At 45.1% G+C, this 25,217-nt stretch overlaps 1 protein-coding gene across 3 annotated transcripts in view; it reads left to right on the top strand.

Annotated features, from left to right (window-relative positions):
- Positions 1 to 25,217, top strand: part of HMCN1 (hemicentin 1) — a 924,522-nt gene that overhangs the window by 726,195 nt on the left and 173,110 nt on the right. For all 3 annotated transcript variants that reach the window (XM_073642974.1, XM_073642975.1, XM_073642976.1), the window contains 3 exons: positions 14,032 to 14,169; positions 17,258 to 17,379; positions 17,484 to 17,721. In XM_073642974.1, coding sequence (XP_073499075.1) covers positions 14,032 to 14,169; positions 17,258 to 17,379; positions 17,484 to 17,721 — 498 coding nt within the window. The remainder of the gene's footprint in view (positions 1 to 14,031; positions 14,170 to 17,257; positions 17,380 to 17,483; positions 17,722 to 25,217) is intronic.

The raw sequence follows: 25,217 nt of genomic DNA on the forward strand, positions 1-25,217 counted from the left end.
AGATCTTGTCATGCCCCGCAGCCAGCGTTCTGTCTGAACGTGTGTTCAGCGCTGCTGGTGGTGTGCTGACAGATAAGCGCACGCGGCTCTCCACTGATAATGTAGACAGACTCACGTTCATAAAGATGAACAAATCATGGATCCGAAACGACTTTTCTACCCCTGTGTCATCCTGGGGAGAGTAAAAGCTTGATGATTGGTTAAAATCACCCTACCAACCGTTTTAAGCTTTCAAATTACTAATCATGTTTATCTGTATCTTGACTGGAAAATAATTTGGGCTTTGTAGCAGTGTGCAGCACTGATCCTATTAGGCCATCTATACTAAAGCTTCACCAGATTTAAAATTAAAAATAATTTTTAGTTGCATCTAGCCCGGAAAATAATTTTGGGGCTCCGAGATGCGCAAGACACATAAGTGCCTTCTTGCTGCACTACCTGCAGCATGACCCTCATATTGTCAGAATTCGAAGTAATCATGACTACTGGGTTGCCACACTCTTAGATCCCCCAAACTTTTCGATCAACCTTTTCATTTTAATAAAGACCAAAAAAATGGTCATTTTTGAAATTATAAGCATTAGCAGGTTGTTAGAAACTGAAATCAAACAGTTTTCAACTCAAAACTTTATTCTAGGTGATGTTACATTTTCACATAGGACCCCTTGTTCGAAAGGAGCTTCTGAACTCTCTCGTCCATTGAATTTGTCAGGTTTTGGATGGTTTCTGCTTCAATTGTTTTGCATGAGGACAGAATACCCTCCCAGAGCTGTTGCTTAGATGTGAACTGCCTCCCGCCATCATAGACACTCCTTTTAATGATGCTCCAAAGGTTCTGAATGGGGTAGAGGTCAGGGGAGCATGGGGGTCACACCATAAGTTTGTCCCCTTTTATGCCCATATCAGCCAGAGATGCAGATGTTTTATGTGCAGCATGAGATGGTGCATTATCATGCAGAAAAATGATCTTGCTGTGAAATACACGGTTCTTCTTCTTGAACCATGGCAGGAAGTGCTGTTTGAGAAAATCCACATACATTATGGAGTTCATCTTTAGCGCCTTCAGGGATCCTAAAGGGGCCGACAATCTCTCTCCCCATGATTCCAGCCCAAAACATTACTCCACCTCCTCCTTGTTGGCGCTGTAGCCGTGTTTGCGTGGGGTGTCCATCAACCAGCCATCCTCCACTCCATCCATCTGGACCATCGAGCGCTGCACGGCACTCATCCGTGAACAAAACAGTTTTGAAATCAGTCTTCATGTAATGTTTGGCCCACTGGAGCCGTTTCTGCTTGTGTGAAGTGGATAGAGGAGGTCGACAGGATGGCGCATGCACAGCTGCAAACCTCTGAAGGACCCTGCATCTTGTTGTTCGGGGGACGTTGGAGGCACAAGCAGCTTCAAAAACTTGTCTGCTGCTATGACAAGGCTTTTTTGCCGCTGCTCTTTCAACCTGACGTAATTGCCTGTAGGAAAGAGTCCTCAATTTGCCCTTATCAGCACGCACACGTGTGTACTGTGAATCAGCTACATACTTCTTGATTGCCAAGACACTTCATCCTGATCATCGCACAATGTTGATTGTAGTCATGCCTTGACCTAAACACTCCACAATTTGTTGCTTCTCAGCAGCCGACACATCCTTTTTCTTTCCCATTTTGGCAGAAAATGTAGGCTGCTTAATAATGTGAGAGAGCCTTCTTAAGTAGTCTTGCCTTTCATTGGACACACCTGCCAAACTAATTAGCACAGGTGTCTGCAATTGCTTACAGTGATATAAAGAGCCCTGACACACATCACCATCAATGAGTTTAACTGACAAACAAACAAATTCTTCCCTTATCACTCCTAAACACTTTTTGTATAATAATTTGGAACGCAGTGTACATGTGCTTTTCCACAAAACACCAGTGGTTCACGTAGTGAATCTTACAGTTCTAACTTGCCAACCGTGGTCTGTATGGAGTTGTTCAATAAAGGGCCCAAAATTAAGATAACATAGATGGGAGAGGTCTCTATGAATAGGAATTCCTAAGTATTTGATACCCTGTGAGGGCCAGGCAAAGGGAAAGTTGGACTGGATGGAATCCTATATGGATTTGGGGAGGGAGACATCGAGGGCCTCAGACTTCGCTGCATTGATTTTAAAATTTTACCATGTAACAAAGTGATCTATTTCAGCCATAACAGCATGGATGGATATATGTGATTGAGTGATATATACTAGGACATCATCAGCAAATAGAGAGCACTTGTACTCGGTGCCTCCCACCTCAATCCACCTAATATTGGGGTTATGGCGAATTGATGAGAGCAGGTGCTCCGTCACTAGGATGTATAAGAGAGGGGACAGAGGACATCACTGCCTTGTCCCATTGGTGATTGTGAAAGGTGATGAAAATGTTCTGACGCACCCCCTGGGCCTTGGGACACCCGGAGCCGGACCCTTTTTGGTGGATGCTGGTGGTTGTAGTCTTCGTGGCGGCGACCCAGTTCCGTGGCTCAGGGCGGTCAAACCAGTGGCGGAACTATTTATGTGGTTTTCATGTTTAAATGTCCGACTACGCCACCCGTGGATTGCGGTCAGAGTGAACCGCCGCTACAGGGCAGACCACTGAGGCTGGTGTTGTGGGTGCAGCAGAGCGTAGCATATCTCCCCACGGGAGGAGTATAGCCTCAGGGCAGTGTATGCGGAGGATGGGGGTGATGGTGCAGGGCAGCAGCAGTAACGACACGGAGTCAGTGATGCAGTTCAGGGCCTTTACTCACAGTTCTTATTATCCAGACCACGTCTGCAGGTAACGGCTGCCCACGTCGTACTGTGCTCACCAGGTGAGGGGCTCAGACAACTCCCAGATAACTTTGGAGCACTTCACAGGACCCCCTTTGTGTGTCCTTTGTCTGGCCTTTCTTACCAACACTTCTGTCCGGCTGCCTCGGGCCTCCTCTTGGTAAACTTGGCGCCAGTTTCCCTGACCCTATGTGGTGCCTTCCTAGCGGGTGGAGCAAGGGGCTGCGCCACATAAAATGTCAGAGCCTCCGGTTTCTAGCTGAGGGTCGTTTCCTGCCTCCACTAGTTCGGGGACCGGTCTCCCCCTTTGGCCTGACCCCTCCACGCAGGTGGATTCGGGCGTGCGGTGGCGACTCGCCCGTCCGCACCCCTGGGATCCCTTCATTCCTCGTTCCTGGAGCCTTCTCCGCTCCTCTTCCTTCCTTCTCCCTCTTCCAGGCCTGGGCCTCTGTTACTAGGCCCGCCTCCGGAGCAGAGCTCATGCAGAGCCCCTGCTCCCTGCCACTTCTGCTCAGACTTCTCTGCACTGAACTAAGATGGTGCCCACCTTTTATACTCCCTTCTCAATGCACCCAGGAACTGCTTCCTCCCTGCTCCTGCACTACAGGGTTCCCCTTCCTCAGTGTTCCCTCCCCCCACTCCAGCCAGGGACAGGGACTGTCGTGCCCATCTCAGGGGCATATTGGTCGCCCTGCCCCACGGCAATGTGGTGTAATGCATGCAGGTGTCGGGTCCTGATCCACACTCCATCCTTACCTGAGAGTGAGATATCACACCTCTGGGTGAGGTGCAATACGTCTGTAGCAACCGAGCCCTCAGGGTGCTACAGTTCCATTTATCTTCAGCCTAGGTGACGTATTGCGATACAGGGCCGTGATTTTGGCTATAAAAGGGTCCCCTAGACCCCTACCCCAAGCTTTTTAAGAGAATCATATATGGCGTGCCAGGAGACTCTATGGAATGCTTTCTCAGCATCCAACGAGAGTATCTAATTACAAATTTTTAACTGCATCTAGCCCAGGAAATACTTTGTGCCTAGTAGCAGTGTCTGCTAGTGAGCGGATTATCCCGGCTGTTAAGCAAGCTGCACCACCTGTAGTTTAGACACTTAATTTTTTCAAAGGAAATGCTTCGGGACCATGGGATACTTAGTGAAGAGCATCAGGAGGCACCCCAAGGCATATGGGCTGGGACTGGCAGTAGGATGCCTTGCGGTGGACAGCCGAGCTCGATCCTTATAAAAGCTTTTTAACTGCAGCAGCTTTAGTGGACGCTACTGGAGCTGGAATTACCGCGGCTGCTGGCATGAGACTTGCCCTCCAATAGATCCTTGTAAATGGATTTAAAGTGTATTCATTCAAATTAGAGAGACAATTTTTAAATTAAAAAGCTTAGAGCTGCCTCCACCACAGGGGGCTCGCTCGACCCACCAGCGGACAGGCACCAGTATTGGGAGAGGGGGGCTGGCCGTCAGGGTTCACCGCGGCTCTGGCACAAACCCGGCGACACGGAGGTGGCACGGGCAGGAGCGGACTGGCCGTGTCGGCTTCTCACTTTTTGGATTTTAGAAGGGCATGACATGCCTATATCTGTGTCTCCCCCTCCTTTTACTCCTCCACCTCTTTTATTTTCGCATGACTATATGTACTTGTCACTTTTCCATGTGTTAGTTATGTCTTCTGAGCAGTTTGTCAGCTTTTGGACACCTTTGAAGGTGTTTTCTATGTGTTTCTATGTGTTTTTGTTTGCCTGCCATTGGTTTTAACGGTGTTCGAAGGTGTTCGACGAACAGTTCGACGAACAGTTCGGCGAATACACGGGTGTTCGACGAACCGAACCGAACTCGAACACTACGGGGGTGGCTCAACACTACTCATAACATGCACAGAATTTGACAGAAATGGTTTTGAATGGCTACTAAAGGTAATATCCTCACCTTCCTCACCATACTCGGCTCTACGGGAAAAGGTAGTTGAACTGGATAGCACAGGAAAGGGATACAAAAAGATATCCAAGGAATTGATAATGCCAGTCAGCGGTGTTCAAACTGTGATTAACAAATGGTAAATCAGGGGCTCTGTAAAAACCAAACCATGGTCAGGTAGCTAAACAAGAATTTCGGCCAAAACTGCCAGGAAAATTGTTTGGGATGCAAAGAAATACCCACAAATAACATCATCTGAAATTCAGGACTCTGAAAACTAGCGGTGTGGCTGTTTCAAGATGCACAATAAAAATGGGCTGCATGGTCGAGTCGCCAGAAGAAAGCCATTACTGCGCAAATGCCACAAAGTATCTTGCCTACAATATGCCAAACAGCAAAGAGACAAGCTTCAAAACTTCTGGCACAAGGCAATTTGGAGTGATGAAACCAAAATTGAACTTTTTGGCCACAACCATAAATATTACATTTGGAGAGAGGTCAACAAGGCCTGTGAAGAAAGGAACACCATTCCTACTGTAAAGCACGGAGGTGGATCGCTTATGTTTTGGGGATTTCTGAGCTACAATGGCACAGGAAACTTGGTAAAAGTTGAAAGAAAGATGAATGCAGCCCGTTATCAGCAAATACTGGAGGCAAACTTGCACTCATCAGCACGGAAGCTGCTCATGGGACGTACTTGGACACTCCATCATGACAACGATCCAAAACACAAGGCCAAGTCTACCTGTCATTGGCTACAGCAGAACAAAGTGAAGGTTCTGAAGTCGCCATCTCAGTCTCCTGACCTCAATATCATTGAGCCACTCTGGGGAGATCTCAAGCGCGCAGTTCATGCTAGACAGCCCAGGAATTTACAGGAACTGGAGGCTTTTTGCCAAGAAGAATGGGCAGCTTTACCGTCTGAGAAAATAAAGAACCTCATCCACAACTACCACAAAAGACTTCAAGCTGTTATTGATGTTAATACACGGTATTAAGAACTGGGGTTTGTGAACTTTTTTTATCCGGGTCAGTTGGATGTTTTAGGTTGTCATTAAGATTTAAAAAGAGAAAACACAGTAGTTTGACAATAAATGGCTTCACCCAACCAATAACCATGAGTGTAGAAAATTTTTTTTTGTTATCATTCATTTTTTGAGCACACCTGTATAATGGCCCCATAACTCCTTATACACTATATTATGGCACCCAATCAGCTTTATATTAAGTATGATGGCCCCACTGCCCCTTATATATAGCGTGATGACTCTCACAGCCCCTTATATATAGTATAATGGCACCCACACTCTTATATCTATATATAAAGATAGATAGATAGATATATTGTAGTATAGTCTCCTCATCAGTATGATTGTGGCGATACCAAACTTGTGCAGTTTTTTAAATATTTTTGTTGTAAAAACAAAAATTCAGATTTATAAAATATATTTTAGATATACATATTCTATTTTTTTAATTTTTTATTGTGTCACCATTTCCAGAGACCCTTAACATTTTTATTTTTTAGTGGATGGAGCAGTGTGATTCCATATTTTTTGTGGGGCAAGACCACGATTATTTTCATACCATTTTGGAATAGATATAACATTTTGATCACTCCTTACCGTATATTTTTGCAGCTTTTCGAAGACCAAAACATTTTTTTTACATTCACGATGTTTACCTTTCAGATTAGTTAAGGCTCCACTCCAACAATTTTTTTTCTTTTAGCGCTGGAGTGGTACTGCTAATGTAAGTTCCCTGCCCCTGGTCTTATGCTTACCAGCCGGCATCTTTAGCTGTTCCCTGTGCTGCTCCTGTCCACTATCTTGTGACTGCAACTTTTGACTGACCGGAAGTCAGAGGTAACGGTCACAAGCGTTCAATGTAAGTCTATGAGAGACTCGTTCTGGCCTTGTTCTGCCTCTCATAGACTTACATTGAGTTGTGACCTCCAGATCAGCCAGTAAACACTGCAGCGATCTGGCAGGTCACAAACTGCTGGAGATTCACCGGAGTGGCACTGGGAATAGATGAAAAGAACAGTTGGTAAGGAAGACTAGGGGCAGGGAGCTTAGATTAGTGCTCCACCCCAGCAATGCACTAAAAAAGAAATGCTGCAGAGGTGCTTTAAGTTTATACATTGATAGATTGGACTTTTATGGACGCGGCGTTATCGCATATGTGTATTTTTTTCCATTTTGTAATATCTATATTTCTAATGGGGAAATGATTTACATTTTTTTCATGTTTTTGAAAACTTGTTTTTTTACTGTATTTATTAGCCCCCTTAGATCAGGGTTCCCCAACTCCAGTCCTCAAGGCCCACCAACAGATCATGTTTTCAGGATTTCCTTAGTATTGCACAGGTGATAATTCCATCACCTGCACAGGCAATAATTCCATCACCTGTGCAATACTAAGGAAATCCTGAAAACATGGCCTGTTGGTGGGCCTTGAGGACTGGAGTTGGGGAACCCTGCCTTAGATGACCAGAACCTGCATTTGTCTGATTGCTTGTGCTATATACTGTAATACCTCAGTACTGCTGGATAGAGAAAACTTCTTCTTTGAAGCCCAGGCAAAGCTGAGTTTCAACAGAGCTCTGTGATGGCAGGCATGGGGATCTTCAACAGACTCCCAGCTGTCAACCCATTAGAGCCCCGCGATCACGTCGAAGGACAGCCTATAGGCAGACATTGTTAAAGGGGACATGTCATGTCCTGTGTAGTATCTAAACTGCCCCCATTGCATTGTTAGTGATGCAATGTGCATCACTAACACGCTTTTTTCATTAAAATCAGTGCTAATATAATGTGTAAAAAGTGCTTGTATCTCTGGGAGCTGCGCATGCTTCTCCCCGCGCATGCATAGTGAATCTGGGTAGTTCCCAGCTTCACTGTGTACGGCCGGAGCCATTCGTCATGGCGCATGCGCGGCTCTCAGAGATACAAGCGCGGCTGGCCTTGTCATACTGCGCAAGCGCCGCATACTTACGTCAGCGCTCGCCAGGAGCACTGGGAATTCAAATGCATGGGCGGCGCCAACGATGACTAATTGCGAGGAATCACTCCCCTATGACTAAACGAGCAGGTATGATAGAAGTATATAAAGTGTTTTTTAAACATTATAATACACCAATTTTAATGAAAAAAGCGTGTTAGTGATGCACATTGCGTCACTAACAACACAATGAAGGCAGTTTAGATACTACACAGGACATGACAGGTTCCATTTAAGGGATTGTCCAGTCTCTTTGCTAAAACTCTGCAGGCATTGTATGTGACTGCAGACTTCTTAATCATTTCATGGCATGCAGCACATGTTGTGAGGATTCTCCGGTATTGACAGTGAGACTCGGCAGTCATGTGACCACAAATATTTCATTTCCATACTTCCAGCCATATTCAGACTAGACGTGCATTGCCTCGCTCAATATACGTCTAGATGGAATATGGCCGGAAGTATAGAAAGCACATACTCTTACCTTTAACACCGGAGAATCCTTACAGCATGTGGCACTCGCTGGGAGGATTCAGAAGACTATAATCACATAGAGTGACTGCAGACTTTTAGCATAAGACTGGACAACATCTACACCTGGACTGAGCCTGCACTATAATGCGGGCTCAGCCTGTGAGCCCACTCCATACACCTGCTCCCAACTTGCACCGTACATGTACGACGAATGTCGGGAAGGGGTTAAAGTGAACATGATACCTGATAACGGATGTGAGTGGGGGCTGGTTTTGTGTGGGATAAATTAGGGTTTTTATTGGTAATATTTTGGGGTACATAATATTTTTTGATCCTTCCAGAATTAGGCTGGGATCATCTGAAACAGCGGATACTGGAAGCCTGTGCTAGCATTTCTTCTGCGGTGTTGCTATCAGTGTGTCAAGAGTGGGAGAAGAGGGTTGCATTGACAATCCAACACAATGGGCAGCACTTTGAACACATTTTATAAGTGGTCATAAACCTGTAAAAAACTCATGAAAGAATAAAGCTATGTTAAAACCAAGCACACCATTGTTTTTCTTATGAAATTCTCAATTAGTTTGATGTGTCACATGACCCTCTTCCCATTGAAAAAGATAAAGTTGGATCCAAAATGGCTGACTTCAAAATGGCCACCATGGTCACCACCCGTCTGGAAAAGTTTTCCCCCTCCCATATACTAATGTGCCACAAACAGGAAGTTGATATCACCAACCATTCCCATTTAATTTAGGTGTATCCATATAAATGGCCCACCCTGTATACTGATTCAGGTTGTTAGAACTTGCATATAGCTAGGTCTAACAGGCCCCCATACCCTAGGGTCATCAGATGACCTCAGGTTACCACAGCAACGATCAGCACCCGTGATTAAGATTGTGGGGGAACGATGGTGTTAAAGGAGGTCTTTTAACCCCCTTTTAACCACTCATATGTCGCTGTCAATAGACAGCAACATGTAAGGGTTTGCCGCTGGGTGTCAGTTGTCATATATAGTTGTCACCATGGGATTTTTACCCACTAGGGGGCGCGTTACAGTTAATCCTCAGTGCCGTAAGAAAGCGGCGCTGAGGATTAAGGTCCCTTAATGACCGTTGTAATAAGATACATCGGTGGTCATTAAGGTGTTTACATGTTCTTCTGCCTATTACATGCCACCATAAATCCACACACTCACACATAGAAACACACATATTCACATATAAAAACACACACACTCATATACACCACATGACTACATGTGCACATGCGGATATTAAGCGATTCAATGTGCGGATGGTACCCGTGTCTGGAGAAGAGGAGACTCTCCCCCAGACCTGGGTACCATAGTACCTGTAGTTAAAAAAGAATTAAAATAAAAAATATACATTATACTTACCTTCTGATGGCCCGCGGTCTTCATAGTGATGCGTCCTGGCTCCTCGCCAATTCGCAATGGTCTAAAAGGACCTGCCATGACTTCATTCAGTCATGTGACGGGTCACGAGACCGCTGACTTCGGCGGTCACGTGACCCGTCACATGACTAAATGACATCATGGCAGGTCCTTTTACACAACCGCGAGACACCGGGAAGACCGGACGCATCAGATAAGGAGACCGGGGGCCATCCGAAGGTGAGTATAATTTTTATTTTTTACCATTTTCATTCTTTTTTTTAACTAACTTGGTCACACTATTTAAAATCCATGCCGGTTGCATGGATTTATATAGTGTGACCAAGTTGTCAAGCACTTTTCAAGTGATAAAATTGCTTGGAAAGCGCTTGACAACCCGCATGCAAAATTGCATGATCAAAACGCTTCACTTACGCTTGTCTCTGGTAGGAAAAACGCATGTAAAATCCACATGCGTTTTTTCTGTCAGGGAGATGTAGAAACGCTCAGGAAAAATCCGGAGAGTTTCTGCATCGTGGGCACGTAGCCTGACACTCGGCAGATCTCATCCTCTTGAGCTCCGCTCTCCCGTGACTTCGGCCCCTCCCCCTCATAAGCTGACACTAGAAGCTGCTCAGCCACTGAGAGAGGAGGATGCACTGTAGGGCACACGTGCCCTCCTGTGTGCAGGCAGCCGGGCCCCTCTCCCCCACAGCGAGGGAAAGATAATGACAGGCAGAGATCACAGCAGTGGGGCTGCAGCGATCTGTGCACAGACTGAGTTAAGCCCCCGTCTCACATAGCGAGATCGCTAGCGAGATCGCTGCTGTGTCACGGTTTTGGTGACGCAACAGCGACCTCACCAGCGATGTCGCTATGTGTGACACTTTGCAACGATCAGGCCCCTGCTGTGAGGTCGCTGATCGCTGCAAAGTGTCCTGGACCATTTTTTGGTCATTGCTCTCCCGCTGGTCAGCACACATCGCTGTGTGTGACCAGCGGGAGCAGCGATCAGGCTGGTAACTATGGTAAACATCGGGTTACTAGGGGCACACGCGCACCTAGTAACCCGCTGTTTATCATGGTTACGAGCCTGCTAAAGTGAGCGGTAACCTCCCGCTCACCGTAGCAGAGTGGTAACCATGATAAACAACAGGTTACTAAGTGCGTGTGTGCCCCTAGTAACCCAATGTTTACCATAGTTACCAGCCTGCTGCTGCTTCAGCAGGCTCGTAACCAGGAGCAGGACATCGTGGAACGATTCTTTCCACGATGTCGCTGCTTCCCTGATCGTTGGTGAGCCTGCCTGTTTGATAGCTCACCAGCGACCACATAGCGACGCAGCAACGATCCCTGACAGGTCGTATCGTTGTCGGGATCGTTGCAGCGTCGCTAAGTGTGACGGGGCCTTAACTTTCACCTGACTTGCTGTTGTCCCACTGCAGCCTGGCATGAGATCCAGGACTCTGGGCTAAACGTTCGGGCTAGGGCCCCTGATCTTTCACGCTAGCGATGCCCCTGTTTCAGGGTGTCATTAATTTAACATGGATCCCCATAGACTTTAATAGCCATGTCTGATGCTCAAAACGGTGAGAATAGGACATGCTCTAAGAGTTTTTTCACACGTCCGTGTCTCTAGTACATGTGGTGACAGTTTCCATAATTGCTGGAGACACTGACACACGCAGACCCATTCAAATCTATGGGTCTGTGCACATGTCAGTGTGTTTCCATGGTCCGTGTGTCCGTGTGCTCCACACTCTGACATGTCCATTTTTTTCCGGATGCACGCTCCGCAAAATATCTCACACTGAACACATGGATGACATCCATGTGTCCTCAGTGTGACGCGTACCAGCGCCTGGGAATTAGTGCTACAGTTAGCGCTGTTCCCAAACGCCGGGTGCTAAATGCTGCCATCATCATTGTTCCTTGCTTGCGCTGTCAACAGCACCAGCAAGGGACAATATTGGAAGTAGTAGTAGTCTGCTTCTGCAATGTCCATGTGTAAAAATAAGAATAAAATAAGAGTAAAATAATAAAATCCGCTGATTCCCAGGCGCCGGTATGTGTGATCCTGATGTGGCACACGGGCGACACACAGTTGACACACAGGTGCACACGGGACACGGATATCTCCTGTACTGGTGTTTCCGGTACCAGAAATATATGGTCGTGTGAAACCGCTCTATGTCTCATGGACTGATGACATGGATCTGTTTTCAAAACTAATGTGTGTATGAATCAATGAAACTCTGAGGCAGTGTGTTGTCTGAGAAAAACCCAGTAAGCACAGGACAAGTGTCCCTGATGTGTGACTGTAGCCTAAGGCAGAGTTCACATGAGTGTATTTTACGGATCGCAATGCCCAGTCTGGCGGCAGTTCTCCCGACCTGAATTATAGTTATATAGTAACTAGATGGAGGCCCGATGCTATCGCATCGGGAGGGCGGTAATGTCACGATGGGGGCAGGCTTTGCAACGTTGAGAATCTCTCTCCCCCCCCATGTGCTCACCCATGTAGCCACTCTCTCTTTCCCCCATGTGCTGACTTCTCCCGTCTGTGCTCTTTTCTTTGACCTGTCTACCACATGTGCTATCCCCCTTGTCTGCTGTCTCTCTCCTTCCTGTGTCGCGCCCAGGGGATGGGGATGACTCGGTACCCGGGCCTTTGCCTGGTTTTGGGGATGTCGCGGTGGTCGGCTCCCGGGCCCTTACCCTCGGGTCACTCTTGAAAAAGGGGATTGGAACTTGGATAGAGATAAAAATAAAATAAATAGTTTGTGACGCCAACTGTGGTACCTGGTAAGGATTACCCGCGCTGCTGCAGACCTCCGGGGGGTGATGGGATGGCAGCTGGGATGTTTCTGCTCCCCACAGGTGGAGCGGGCCACCGGGGCAGTTTGGACTTTGATGGTGGGTGGTGATGCTGGGGCTTGTAGTGCAGGCGGGATGGCACAGCAGGAGTAAATGACAGAGACAGGGGACTCGCTTCAATACCTTTACTGGTGCAGATGTTAGGTACGGTCCAGGGTACTCAGTAGGATGGGTGCACTTCAGTACTTCTCCCCAGTGAGCGGGTATAAGGCCTCCTGGTCCGTGTCTGCCTCTCTGTATGCTCCTGGCCAGCCTGCAACTGGGCCTAGCTTATGTGTCGTGCTGTTCCTTCACCTGTCGCTCGGTGGTAGGACCTTCTGCTGGCAACCACTATCCCTGGGCGTCGGGGCCTTCATGGTTCCTGGTCCTGTAGTGGGTCTAGTTTCAGGTCGTCCAGGGACTTGTAGTTCTCCTGGAATGCCGGTGATCCCTACTGGGTATAAAGGGACCCTGTAGGCGCGGACCCGGTGTCCGGTTTGTATATCGGGGTGAGCCTATGATGCTCCTCTGCCCCCTCAACTCCTCTCTCCTTTCTCCTCTTGCCTTCGGCCACACTCGGGGCCCTCAGAACTCCGCAGCAGACGTGCTGCGTCTTCGCTGCTCTCAGCGTCAGCACGCTCTGTCTGACTAACTAACTAAACTAACTGAGCTGCCTGGCACCACCCTCCATATATATACTCCTAACGGGCTTCCTCTGGTGGTGTGAGGTGGAAGGGTGGAGGTGTTTGTATTTAATGAGGGCCTCTTGTGGAGAAGTCCATTCATGCACCCTGGGTCCTGTGGTACCTGTGCACAGCAGGGTACCACACCTGTGCTGTGTTCTCCCCTCATGTGCTGTCCCATTTGAGCTGTCTTCCCCCCTGTGCTCTGTCTCTTTCCCCCCCTGTGCGCTTTCTCTCTCCCCCATCTGCTGTGTTCTGCTCTCATATGATCTCTTCTTTGACCTGGGTACCCCATGTGCTCTCCCCCTTGTCTGCTCTCTGTCTCCACGCCTGTGCTGTCTTCTTCCCTCATGTGTTCTCTCGTTTGAGCTGTCTCCATGCGCAGTAAATCAGACCGCCACCATCTTTGTGCAGGCAGATAGCGGCGGTCACATTAAAACTGCGAATGCGCTCTTCCTGTACAAAGATGGCGGCGGTCAGTGAATCATTCAACTGATTCAGGCGGCGGCGTGTACGGCGTGTTCGCGACGGTGTTCCGCTGGTGGTACCACGCAAGAGGCTGGTACCACCAGCGTTTCCATATTCAGACACCCATTGTAGCAAACTTCCACTGCTTGGAATTCTGAGATCCGGACACATCTGGATGGAACAGAATGTGAAGACATTACAAAGTAAGTATATTATAGATGATATATGTATACGAGACTGTAAGTTCAAGTCGGGAGACCCACGGTCAGTCTGGTTATTGTGGTCCATATACGGAGTGTGAAACACCCTTGTGTGGACACAGCCTTATTCTGTTGAGTGGGGTTTCCAGATTTGATGAAAAAAGTATTTACCAGTTCTTATTATTGATACCGACTATTAAACATACATTTACTTCAATTACCTTACTATATTTAGGACCTTCTATGAGAAATCTTGCCTCGATTTTGAATCCAATATATTGGACTGTAGCAAGAGAAGTTGAGGACGCAGTGAATGGATTTACGCTTACAGGTGGAGAATTTATAAGAGAGTCTCAAGTGGAATTTGCAACAGGTATGAGGAAGCTTAGCTCTACTTTAGCCAATTTATTAATCTTTGCATGTGTCTTGGAACATACAAGTAAATTCTAACTTATTATGTTAATGTAGTTTGAAATAACTTAAAAAATCACATACAAACTAAATCACTTCAGCTTGGACAGTTATATGGAGCAGGTTTTCTACGCAAAAAAATAACGCGGCAGAAAAAAATACAACATTTACACTACATGGGGGTACGTCCAAGCACAGTTGATGTGATTTCATCAAAACTGCGCCCACTGTTTGTCTAAAAATACTGTTGAACTGTGCGGTTTTGGTGCATTTTTTCTCTATTAGCTTCTAAACGCAGTTTCATTTTAAATGCAGAATCAAACTTTTTCTGAATAAAAAAGCATTACAATGCTACTTAAATTTTTCACCAAAAACGCATCAGATAAACCGGAAGAAGGCATAAAAAGCCTCAGCAAAAATGCAATAATTAGAGAAGATTAAGAGAAGAACTGTTTTCTCTAAAGAACATGTTACATCAACTGATCTTCACTGTACTATCAAAGCAATAAAATAATCCACACTATAAACGGAGAGATAGTGAGTGAACACATGGCTAAATTAAATGAATTTAAATCTCATGGTCCAGATGAATTACATCCTAGGGTTCTGAAAGAGATAGTAAAGGAAATTGCAGAACCACTAGCCAGAATCTTTGAAAATTCCTGGAGAACAGGAGAAGTCCCAGCAGATTGGAGAAGGGCAAATGTTGTCCCTATCTTGAAAAAAAAAGAGTAAATTTGCAAATTGAGATTCCTGGTTTGGCTTTTCTCCTAAGTCATATGACAAGACTTGTTAAAGGATAGATATTGACTTTTAGGATTGCTACTTCCAATAGGTGACACTAGAGTTCTAGTCTCTGAAGAGGCAGTTTGCATATTTAATTTCCCAGAATAGCATTGCAGGTTTAAGAGTCTCCTCACCTTGGTATGTGGAGCACTATGGCCGGCACCCCTGCATGGTGTCCCCTTCTCTCTCCATGCAGGGATGCCGGCTTATTCATTGCTCCCGTCCCGTGGCGTGATCCCGTTCTGCTGGCATGTCTCCGGCTTGTGTATGCCGCACTTCCTGGCAGCATGCCAAGTAAGCATGCGTACTCCCTGTTCTTAAAGGGGCAGGCGCACATAGCTGGGAGGCATTTAGTAACTGAATACAGTGGCAGGATGGCTCCCAGACAGTTTCTGGGAGTCATCTTGTATAAAAGACTCCATAACCCTTAGGGAGTTGCTGAAGCAACCGCTTTCATTAGTATTTAGTCTCCCCTAGTAATGAGTTGTTAGGTCCCCTAGTCCCGAAGTGGCCAGTGTCCTGAACCTGAATTCCTGGTGCAAATGTGGCTAGGTCCTGGACCCGAATCCCTGGTCCCGGTTTGTCCAGAGCCTCAACATTGTCCCCTGGTCCTGGTGTAGCCAGTTCTGTTTCCAAAGTCCCCTTGTGCAAGTGTGGCCAGTGGCTGAATATTGTCTCCTGGTCCTGGTGCGGCCAGTCCCGTTCCCGAAGTTCCCTGGTCCCGGTGTGGCCAGTGTCTAAACATGTCCCTATCTGAGTATCCCATGAATCTGGACTTCTACAACCATTCTCCGTGTCAGTAACCATTCTGCTGTGATCCTGAACTTAAGAGTCTGAACGGAGCCCGATTCTGCATCAGCTAACCTGACCCTTGGGGTCAGCTGTTACAGTGCCGGGATCTGCCTAAGAGTGGTACCTGGTGGCTAACTGAAGTCCGGTCTGTCTCAACTATCAGGATCTCCAGTGAAGTTAGCCGCTCAGCTACCGTTTTAAAAAAGGGTAATATCAGCTCATCCTTGTTGGAAACTCCCTATGAGTTTCAGTGTTGGAAGCACTGGATCATGTCTCTGCTCTGCCAGACGTCAATTATACTTGCAAGAAAGGTAAGGATCCAGCTTCAATCCATAAAATCCATAAAGCTTTATTGTTTTTTAAAACATAGCAAGCACTACTGCATAGACCTTAGCATAGGTGTGAGTTGGGGATAAGGGGTGTGAGGAAAAGGAGGGACGCGTTTCGAACACTAGCTGCATTCTTAGACTCGGCTAGATAAAATGAAAACCAAAAAGTGAGGGATTTAAAAGCATGGCATGACCAGATTGATTGGTTAATTAATTAGTGGACACCTATGGGATGCTAGCAATGCCTGGCCGTATCAGAATACATGTATAGAAAATCAAACATTAAAGAAGCATTAGGCATTGCAGGCACAGCAAACAATGTATTGTATATAACATATAAGACATAAAGAATGTGTAAGCAAGAGAAAAAAAGAAAAAAATTGGAAAAAAAAATTATTTGTGTTAATAATCAAGCATGATTTCTCGTTTTAAATTCTAATAACATTTTTAAATGTTTAATAAGAACATCCAAAAAGCCTTTCTGTTGCACAAGACCTTTTCGCTGTCACCTCCACGTATGTGTTTAGAGATGTGTTCTATACCATAAACCAAACAATCTGTTAACTGTCTGTTGTGTACTGTGATAAAATGATTCAAAATATTTGACATTCGTATGTTAGCTCACATCATGGAGGTGTTCCCTGATTCTGGTTTTTAGTTTTCTTGTAGTAGAACCAATGTATTTAAGATTAAAAGTGAGGCATTCTATGATGTAATTTAAGTATTCTGTATTGCAGTTAAGAACGTTTTTTTATTTTAAATGGTTTTGCCCCATCTGAACTTCAAAATGTTTGTGTTTTTGGTTGAGTAAAGACACGTTTTGTAGTGAGAATGGCCACACTTGAAATAACCATTAAAGGAGAACCAATGACGAGTTTGAAAGGGACCAGTTTTCCTGGAATTATAAAGGCTAGGAGATAAATAATTGCCTATGGTGGGTGCTCGCTTAGCTACGCCACTCCCTAGGCAGAGCCGGCCCTGTGGCACAGTGGGTCCACAAATCCACTTGCGCCACCGCTGGCTGTAACAGTATGTCAGGCTTGACATGTCAGTCTTCGTAAGGAGAAACATTACCCCTTGGATTCTACAAGTTGCCATGGCTGTTATGGCTAAATATAATTTCTTTCTTGTCTAAACATACAGGAGAAGTCTTAAGGTTCACTCACAGCGCCCGTGGCCTTGATGCTGATGGCTTCCTTATTTTGGATACTGTTGTAAAAGGATATGTTCTTCAACTACAATCATCTACTGACATCATGTTAAAAGTAAATATGGAATGTGTATAATTTTTTACATTTCCCATAATATTAAAAAAATAAAAGAGATTAAATTTAGAGTCACGTGCCTGAAGATATGTGTATGATTTTAGGATTACACAGAGGATTACATCCAAACTGGTCTGGGCCAGCTATACGCATACTCAACAAGAATGTTTTACTTGGATGGAGTCAGTGTACCATATTCATGGAATCACACAATCAGTTATGATCCAAGCCATGGCAAGATGCCTTTTATGGTCGAGATTTTGCGTGTTTCTTCTATAGAAACAGATTACAACCCTCTGGATGAAACCCTTGGCTTTGAGATACATGCTTCCATCTCCAAAGGTATGCTTTTTATAATTGAAGCAGTTAAATTAGGAGTGCACAACTGTTTTGGATTTGAATGCCACATTGTCAAAGGACCAATATCTTGGATTGTAGGATTGTAGACTACACAATTAAAGCTGATTTAAATAAATCATATTCATAAAAATCACAAGTGTAAGTCTTGTAAAAGGGAATCTGTCAGTAGGATTAACCCTCCTAGGCCATCTGTATGGGCTTGCAGGTCATGGGAAGTTGAATACAATTATACCTTGATATCTGTGATCCAGTGTCTTATTAGAGAGAAATCCCCATTTTTTTATTATGTAAATGAGATGTTAAGATCTATGGGCCAGACACTGATCTCCCTAAGAATCTGCCTCCAGAAATAATTTTAAATGAAAGGGGCATTACCAGTGTGAGACATAAAATGACTGACAGTAAGCTCTCTTGATCTACAAGTACCACACTGGGATCACCTTCTTTCATTTAAAAGAAGCTCTGGAGGCAGATTCTAAAGCAGATCTGTGTCTTGACCAGCTCATTTACATATAAAAAAAACATGGATTTGGAATAGGACATCAAATTACAGTTATCATGGTATCATGTTATTCAACTTTCTATGACTTATATTCCCATATAGGTTGTTTAGGAGGGCTGATCCTTCTGACAGATGCCCTTTAAAGTTCAACTCTTTAGTGAAGTTAAACTTGCATACATAGAAACTGCATAGGAATAATAGAGATGGGTGAATCAATTCAATATGAATTTGAATATTTTGCAATTCGCTTCCCTTTTATTACCTAAAATAGACACCACCATTTTGCACATTGTAGCAGTTTGGGTTGGCCAGAAAAAGGTCACATGCCATCGGCTATGGCCAGGACTTCTTCCCCATAACATCTTGCAACTATGACATCACATAGTATAGCACAGCCAATCAGGACTGACTACCATAACCTGTATAAAATCAGTGTTAGGGAATGCAGCAACCATTTTGTGGTGACTCTGGATAATGAGGGTATGTCACAGCTAACAGATTAGCTATAGAGATAGGGAGAGAAAGTCATAAAACAGTGAATGAATTCTAAACATTTTGTGTGTTATAGCACAGCAGTAAAGAAAATTAGTGTACAGAGGTTGAAAAAAAAGAGAATAATAAAGAAATTCAATTGAGGGAGAGATAGGAAAGATGGTAGCAATTGATCACAGTGGTTATAGTGCAGCAGGCATTTCAATTACACATTTTTTTAGTCAAAAAGATTGCTGAAAGAAAACAATAACTCTAATGTTGTCTCACAAATATGCATGGCACAAAATAATGATTTTTTTTGCACACATAATATTATTCAAATTTGACAAATGTAAATACTACACCAATACTGTTGGCTATTGCCACTGATGTTTTTTTGGTCATCTTGTGTGTGAAAAAGTTAATTCTAATGTAGTAAAAAAATTTATGGTACAATAAACAATGGCAATGGTCCGGGTAATTTGAAAATATAAAAAAAAGCATACCATGGCATCTGGTTATAGGATTATGGGAGCTGCAAGCATCCGCATCACCACAGTAGTACTACTAAATGCAGATCACAATTGTTACAGCAGGAATGATGTTACCTCGGACAGTTACACTGTGAGTTTGAGTCAGTTTTCTGCACACTCCTCATCTTCTGCTTCCATATCAGTTAATGTTTTTGCAGACTTTCCATTCCATCAATGACATCTCTGTCTTTACTGAGCCCTAGTCATCTAAAATACAATAATCTGAGTGGAAAGATTTTTAACAAAAAAATTCTTAAAATTGATGAATTGGATGAGATGAAGATGGAGGACACGACTTACACACTTTGCTGTGGGGGGGAGTAGTTGTGGTAGTGACAATTCCAAACGAAATCGTGGGGCACTAGCAGTCGAATTGATACCAGTATTGAGTCAGGGCAAATAAAGCAGGGGGCAATTCTGGAAGCGGGCCCAGAAGCTCAGGACATTTTCCACACTGAGACAACTGTCAGTTAATTTCTTGGATAATGATAATTGTGTGAGGGACAGGAGCTGGGAACCAGATAGGGGTAAAAAGGAGGTAATATCAACAGAAGAGTGTGTTGGCATCAGCGATTAAAAGCAGCACCATCATGTGGCCAAAAAATGTTCCAGGTACAGAATTGCTTTTCTGTGGTCATCTTGGGAGCAGGTGATGCCACAACTGCTGCTGGAGATGGAGGCTTAATAGTGCCTGGTTGTTGTGGTGTTGAGTCCTATGAGTCATACTTGGTTGTGGAAAATGTTTTCAAAGTTGCCGGTCAAGAAAACTCTTTTAGCATGAAGGCACTGCATGAGTGAAATATGTCAAATCAACTAGGAACTACATCTCCATAAGAACATAAAACAGAATCACCTTCTCATGTGAGAAAAGCAAACTTTCCGGCAATATTTGATTGCACAAAAAATTTTAAGCAATATATCTGCTTGAAGAAGATGGTGCCTAAGGCTAGTAGAGTGTATGGGCATTTCAACTGTTTTTACACAGCAAAGCACATCATCAAAGCTTTGAAAAAGCAGAATGGTTTGCTTGAGTACTACCAGATTTTTGGCGTTGCAACATGATGGAATTTAAAGCTGCATATGCTAGGCCATTTGCAGAGTTTCATAGTGACTGATTATATCTAGCAGCAGGCAAATTGGAGCTTGGGTTACTTTGAAATCTGCCATTAGCAGCTAATGAGGGACACATGTTACCTACTGAGGTTCTTTGAAGAGTTCAATAAATTTGTCTGTAGGGACAACTGTGACATCAACAATGTTATCCCCTTCATATTTATATTGGAAAAATACTCACAAGAATGCAATAAGGGGTGGAAGAACAGAAACAAAAGAAAGTGGATGTGGATGAAGACATTAAGTTATCCCAGGCACAGGCAGGTGTTGTGGAATACCACTCAGGAGGCAGAGTTTAGTTTGAATTGTTTAAAAATGTGCATGATGTGAATTTGTTGTAAAAATTTAACACGTTGTTTTTCGACTTCTTTCGGCAAGAGTTTGTAATGGGTACTTCATTGGCTAAGAATTAGGAGATGGTGTACAAGGGTAAGTAGGACCACAGGTCATATATATCTACATAGTTGGGGTCAACAAAATATGGAATGGTGTAGATTGGGGCTAAGGCTGTATTTGAGGGTGATAGGTATTGACTAGGATTCCTCTTAATTTTTAGGGTCTTGATAGTGATGTCATCTAATTTATTGTCTGTTGGAGTGGGGTTATTAGTCTTTTTATATTGGTGTGATTGTTTACCAGATAAGAGAAGTTCAAGGTCATCTTTGTTTGTCTGTTTTTGGGAATAAGACAGTTTAAGCCACCTACCAATGTGGATTGCTTTGTAGTAGGAATGGATGTCTGGCAGTCCCAAACATCCTAATAGTTTAGGGTAGGTAAGAAGCTTATATGGTAATCTTGCTTTTTATACTTACAAATATAAAGGGAAATAAGTTGCTTAATAGTTTTGGAAGTATATATGATTTTACTACATTTATCCTGCCTATCCAAGATAGGTATAGCAAGTCGTAAGATTTTAGGAGGGTTTTAATGGTGTTGGTAAGTGTCAGGAAGATACTTTGGAATAATTTTATTGGCTCACTGGTAATAACCACTCCTAAGTATTTGATATGTTTGCAGGGCTATTTAAATGGCATGCTTTTCTTAAGAGTCTATATCTTTTTTCAGGCGGAAATGTTAAGAGCCTTTGATTTATCTAAATTGATTTTGAAGTTTGATAATTCACTGAATTGCTCAAACAATTCGGTGAGTTTGGGAAAAGATTTCTTAGGGTCTCTGAGTAAAAGTAGAAGGTCATCAGAAAAAGCTGCAGCCTTTTGTTATGAGTGTTCTACTTTTAGTCCTTGAACCATCGGATCTTGTCTGATCTTTAGTATAAGAGTCTCCATAACTAATACAAAGAGAGAAGGGGAGAGAGGGCACTCCTGCCTGGTTCCGTTTTGGATGTTGAAGCACTGGGAAAAAGAGCTGTTGACTCTTATTTTCGCTGAGGGTTGTGAATAAAGTGTCAGGATTGCATCAATAAATGCAGTTGGAAAGGCGAATCTTTGTAGAATGATTACCATAAAGTGCCAGCTAATTCTGTCAAACACTTTTTATGCATCAGTTGAGAGGAGGGTCGGAGGGGTCTTTGTTTTTAAGGGATAGGAAATTGACTGTAGGATCCTAGCATAGTTGTCCTTCCATTTTCTGGCTTTCACAAAACCAGTCTGATCTGGGTGTATTAGTTTTGGAAGGACTGTACTATTTCTTCTAGCTAGAATTTGAGCAATATGGAGGATTTTTTTCCAGATTCTGTAAAGGAATTAATATTGGTGTATTGCATAGTAACATAGTTAATATGGTTGAAAAAAAAAATTGTTCAACCAAGGCATGGTTAAGAATAAAATAAAGTGGTATATGTACAACCACAATGCATGATCTGGTCCACTCCAAAAGAGCTAATATTTCGCTCCTGATTGGGGATGTGACTCGCCCCCTGGGCCGTGGGGCACGCGGATCCGGGCAATAGGGGAACGATGGGGGTAGTAGTAGTGGCGGCCCGGTCCCACGGCTCAGGGTGGTCAGGCCAATGGTAGTCTGCTACATGCTTCAGATAATGTCCGACTACGCCACCCGTGGATTGCGGTTATTAGGAACCGCCGCTGCAAGGCAGTCCGCTGGGGCTGATGATGAATGCAGCTGGGATGGTGTGACTCCCCACAGGAAGAGTGCGGCCCCAGGGCAGTGTAGTGGATGGTGGGAGTGATGGTGGTGAAGGTCCCAGTACCGGTAGTGCCGGAGGAGCGAAGGAGCACACGGACAACAAGTTACAGTCCAGGGTCTTTACTCACAGTTCGTTTGTTCTGGGTCACTTCCGTCGGCAGTGACCGCCCGAGCCGTGCTGTGTCCACCAGGTGAGGGGCTCGGTCAACTCCCAGGCAGTTCAGGAGCATGGCACAGGACCCCCTTTAATCCTTTCTCTGGCCTGCCTCACCAGTGACCCACTTTTGTCCAGCTGCCGCGGACTCGTGCGGTTAAACGTGGGCCCCGTCCTCCGCTGTCCTATATGGTGCCTTCCTAGCAGGTTTGATGAGGTGTCGCACCAATAGATGATCACGACGACCGGTCTTTGGCTGAGGGTAGTTTCTCCTCCACCAACTTGGGATCCAGTACCCTTATTCTGCCTGATCCTTCACCCTGGATTCTCGTGGGTTCTTAGGGTCCCTTCCACCTTCTTGTTCCTGAGCCCTTCTGTTTCTCTCTCTCTTAATTTGCAGTTCCTTTCTGTTTCTGTTCCTTTCTGTTCCTTTCTCTTGGAGCTGAGATGAGCCAAAATCTCAGCTCCCCTTCACCTCCTCCGCGGCCTCTCACTAGGCCCTTCTGGAGTAGAGCTCCTACAGAGCCTCTACTCCCTGTCTTCTCCGCTCTGGACAGAACCTAGATCTAAGATGGTGCCCACCTTTTATACCTCCCTCTGACCATGAGCCCAGGTGACCAGCAACTAATGGGCTCCTTCCTACGCTCAGGAACCAACCCCTATCTGCCCCTACAGTACTGGGTGTTCCACCCCCCCTCCCCACTCCAGTCAGGGACATAGTCGGTCGTGCCTGCACTTATGTCTAGTGGGAGCACCGTTGAGCTGTCCCTCGGAAATGGGGTGTGTGTGCTGTATGCAGCTAACTGAGCCCTGGTTCATACTCCATCCTTACCTAGGAGTGGAATATCACACCTCTGGTCTGAGGTGCAATACCCCTGTAGCGGCCGAACCCTCGGGGCGCTACAGATGGACGAACCCAAACAGTAAAGTTCGTGGTCCGTATCGAATACAGAAGTCCCTGTTACTGCTTGGATTCTGCAGTCCCAACAAAGCTTGTTGAAAGGCTGTAGCGCAGCCAATGAACAAGCTTTGCTGTGTAGGAACTTCTGGCTCAATCACAGTCTTGTCAAGTATTGGCATAGGTGTAATTGGCCGGAGCGCTGTGTAAAAAAAAATAAAAAATTAAAAAAGACGTGCGGTCCCCTCTATTCTTGGTAACCAGAGCGAGTAAAGCTTACAGCTGCAGGCTGCAGCCCCCAGCTGTCAGCATTATCTTGGTTGGTTATTAGTGTTGAGCGAGCACTAAAATGCTCGGGTGCTCGAAGCTCGGGTCGAGCTCGCCGTGATACTTGGGTGCTCGACCCGAGCAACGAGCCCATTGTTAGTCTATGGGAGACCCGAGCATTTTTGCGGTGGCACCCCTGGCAGTCTTTTAAAAGCCTAACAAGTGCCCAAAACTATAGTGACAGTGCTCAAATGACAGGGGGACAGCATGGCGATCGCCCCAGGAAGCATTTCTGACCCCCAGGTCACTGCTGTCAACAACGTGGTCAGAGGTATTAAGCCACTTTTAAGGGCTCACAATAAAACGTTCAAAAACGAAACTGAAACTGCTTTCCTGTGAAATATGTTAAGGAAGTTCCTTTCCAGGGTAAAGACTTGTGTATAAGGTAAAATAAATAAATAACCCCAAAATAAAATACTCCTCCACACCTTGGGCTATGTTCACAAGTAGCATTTTTTATGCGTTTTTGCACTTTTGTATTGCTTTCAACCGTGACAAATGCATTCACCGGGAAATGTCATTTTAACATTTTACAACCTTATCTGGCCATGTGCTGTGTGACACATGCATACAGTGCTGAAAAGACATGAGAACACCATGGGGAAGACCCCTGGAAGCATCTCTGACACCCAGGTCACTGCCTAAAAGTGTGCCCATCAGAAGTCATCCTTGCCACATCAGAAGATGCAGACTTGCAACTATCCCCGTGCAAGTTCTTGTCCCAGGGCAGTGTTCAATTTTACCTCCCCCATTCCTTGCAATGCAAGCGCAAGTATGCAGCCTGCCACCCACCCACCCCCAGGTTGCAATAACATACTGCTTGCTTGCACTTGAAATTGGGCCTTTTAGGCATGTGGAGGCGGAATCTGGCCACCACGTCATGGCTGCGTTGGCGGCCTGGAATCCATACTCAATTCCCAGCTGCACAGCGGCCGGGTGTCCACACACGGTCCCCAGCCGCCTGGGGGCAGCCGGGTGTCCATAAACGGTCCCCAGCCGCCCCTATTTCTCCTTGGAACATCCCCCCACACACTTTTCTTAGCCCGACCTGCTTTAGGGGAGCATTGAACGAGCCTACCAGAGAACCAGACTCCTCCGGTAGGCCCTGGCTTCTCCATCAGGGGAGTTGAGAGTGCCAAGGTGAGGAGCATGATGATGATGATAGAAGTTAGCATCTGCTTTTGTTTTCTTGGAATGCAAGCGCATGTATGTAGTAGCGGCTAGGCCTGAGGTGGTCAGCGTTTTGGCGCATATCCTACCTCCTCCGAGCATTGCTGGATGTTTTCCTGCTACTATCCCAGTTCTATGACTCCCCTTAAAACAAAGCTTCAGGTGATAAATGATGGATGAAGCAATGGCAAATGAGAAAGAGCAGGA

This window comes from Phyllobates terribilis, unplaced genomic scaffold (genome assembly GCF_046119375.1).
Source record: "Phyllobates terribilis strain yellow unplaced genomic scaffold, ASM4611937v1 Scaffold_8__6_contigs__length_399053987, whole genome shotgun sequence".
Taxonomy (NCBI): Eukaryota; Metazoa; Chordata; class Amphibia; order Anura; family Dendrobatidae; genus Phyllobates; species Phyllobates terribilis.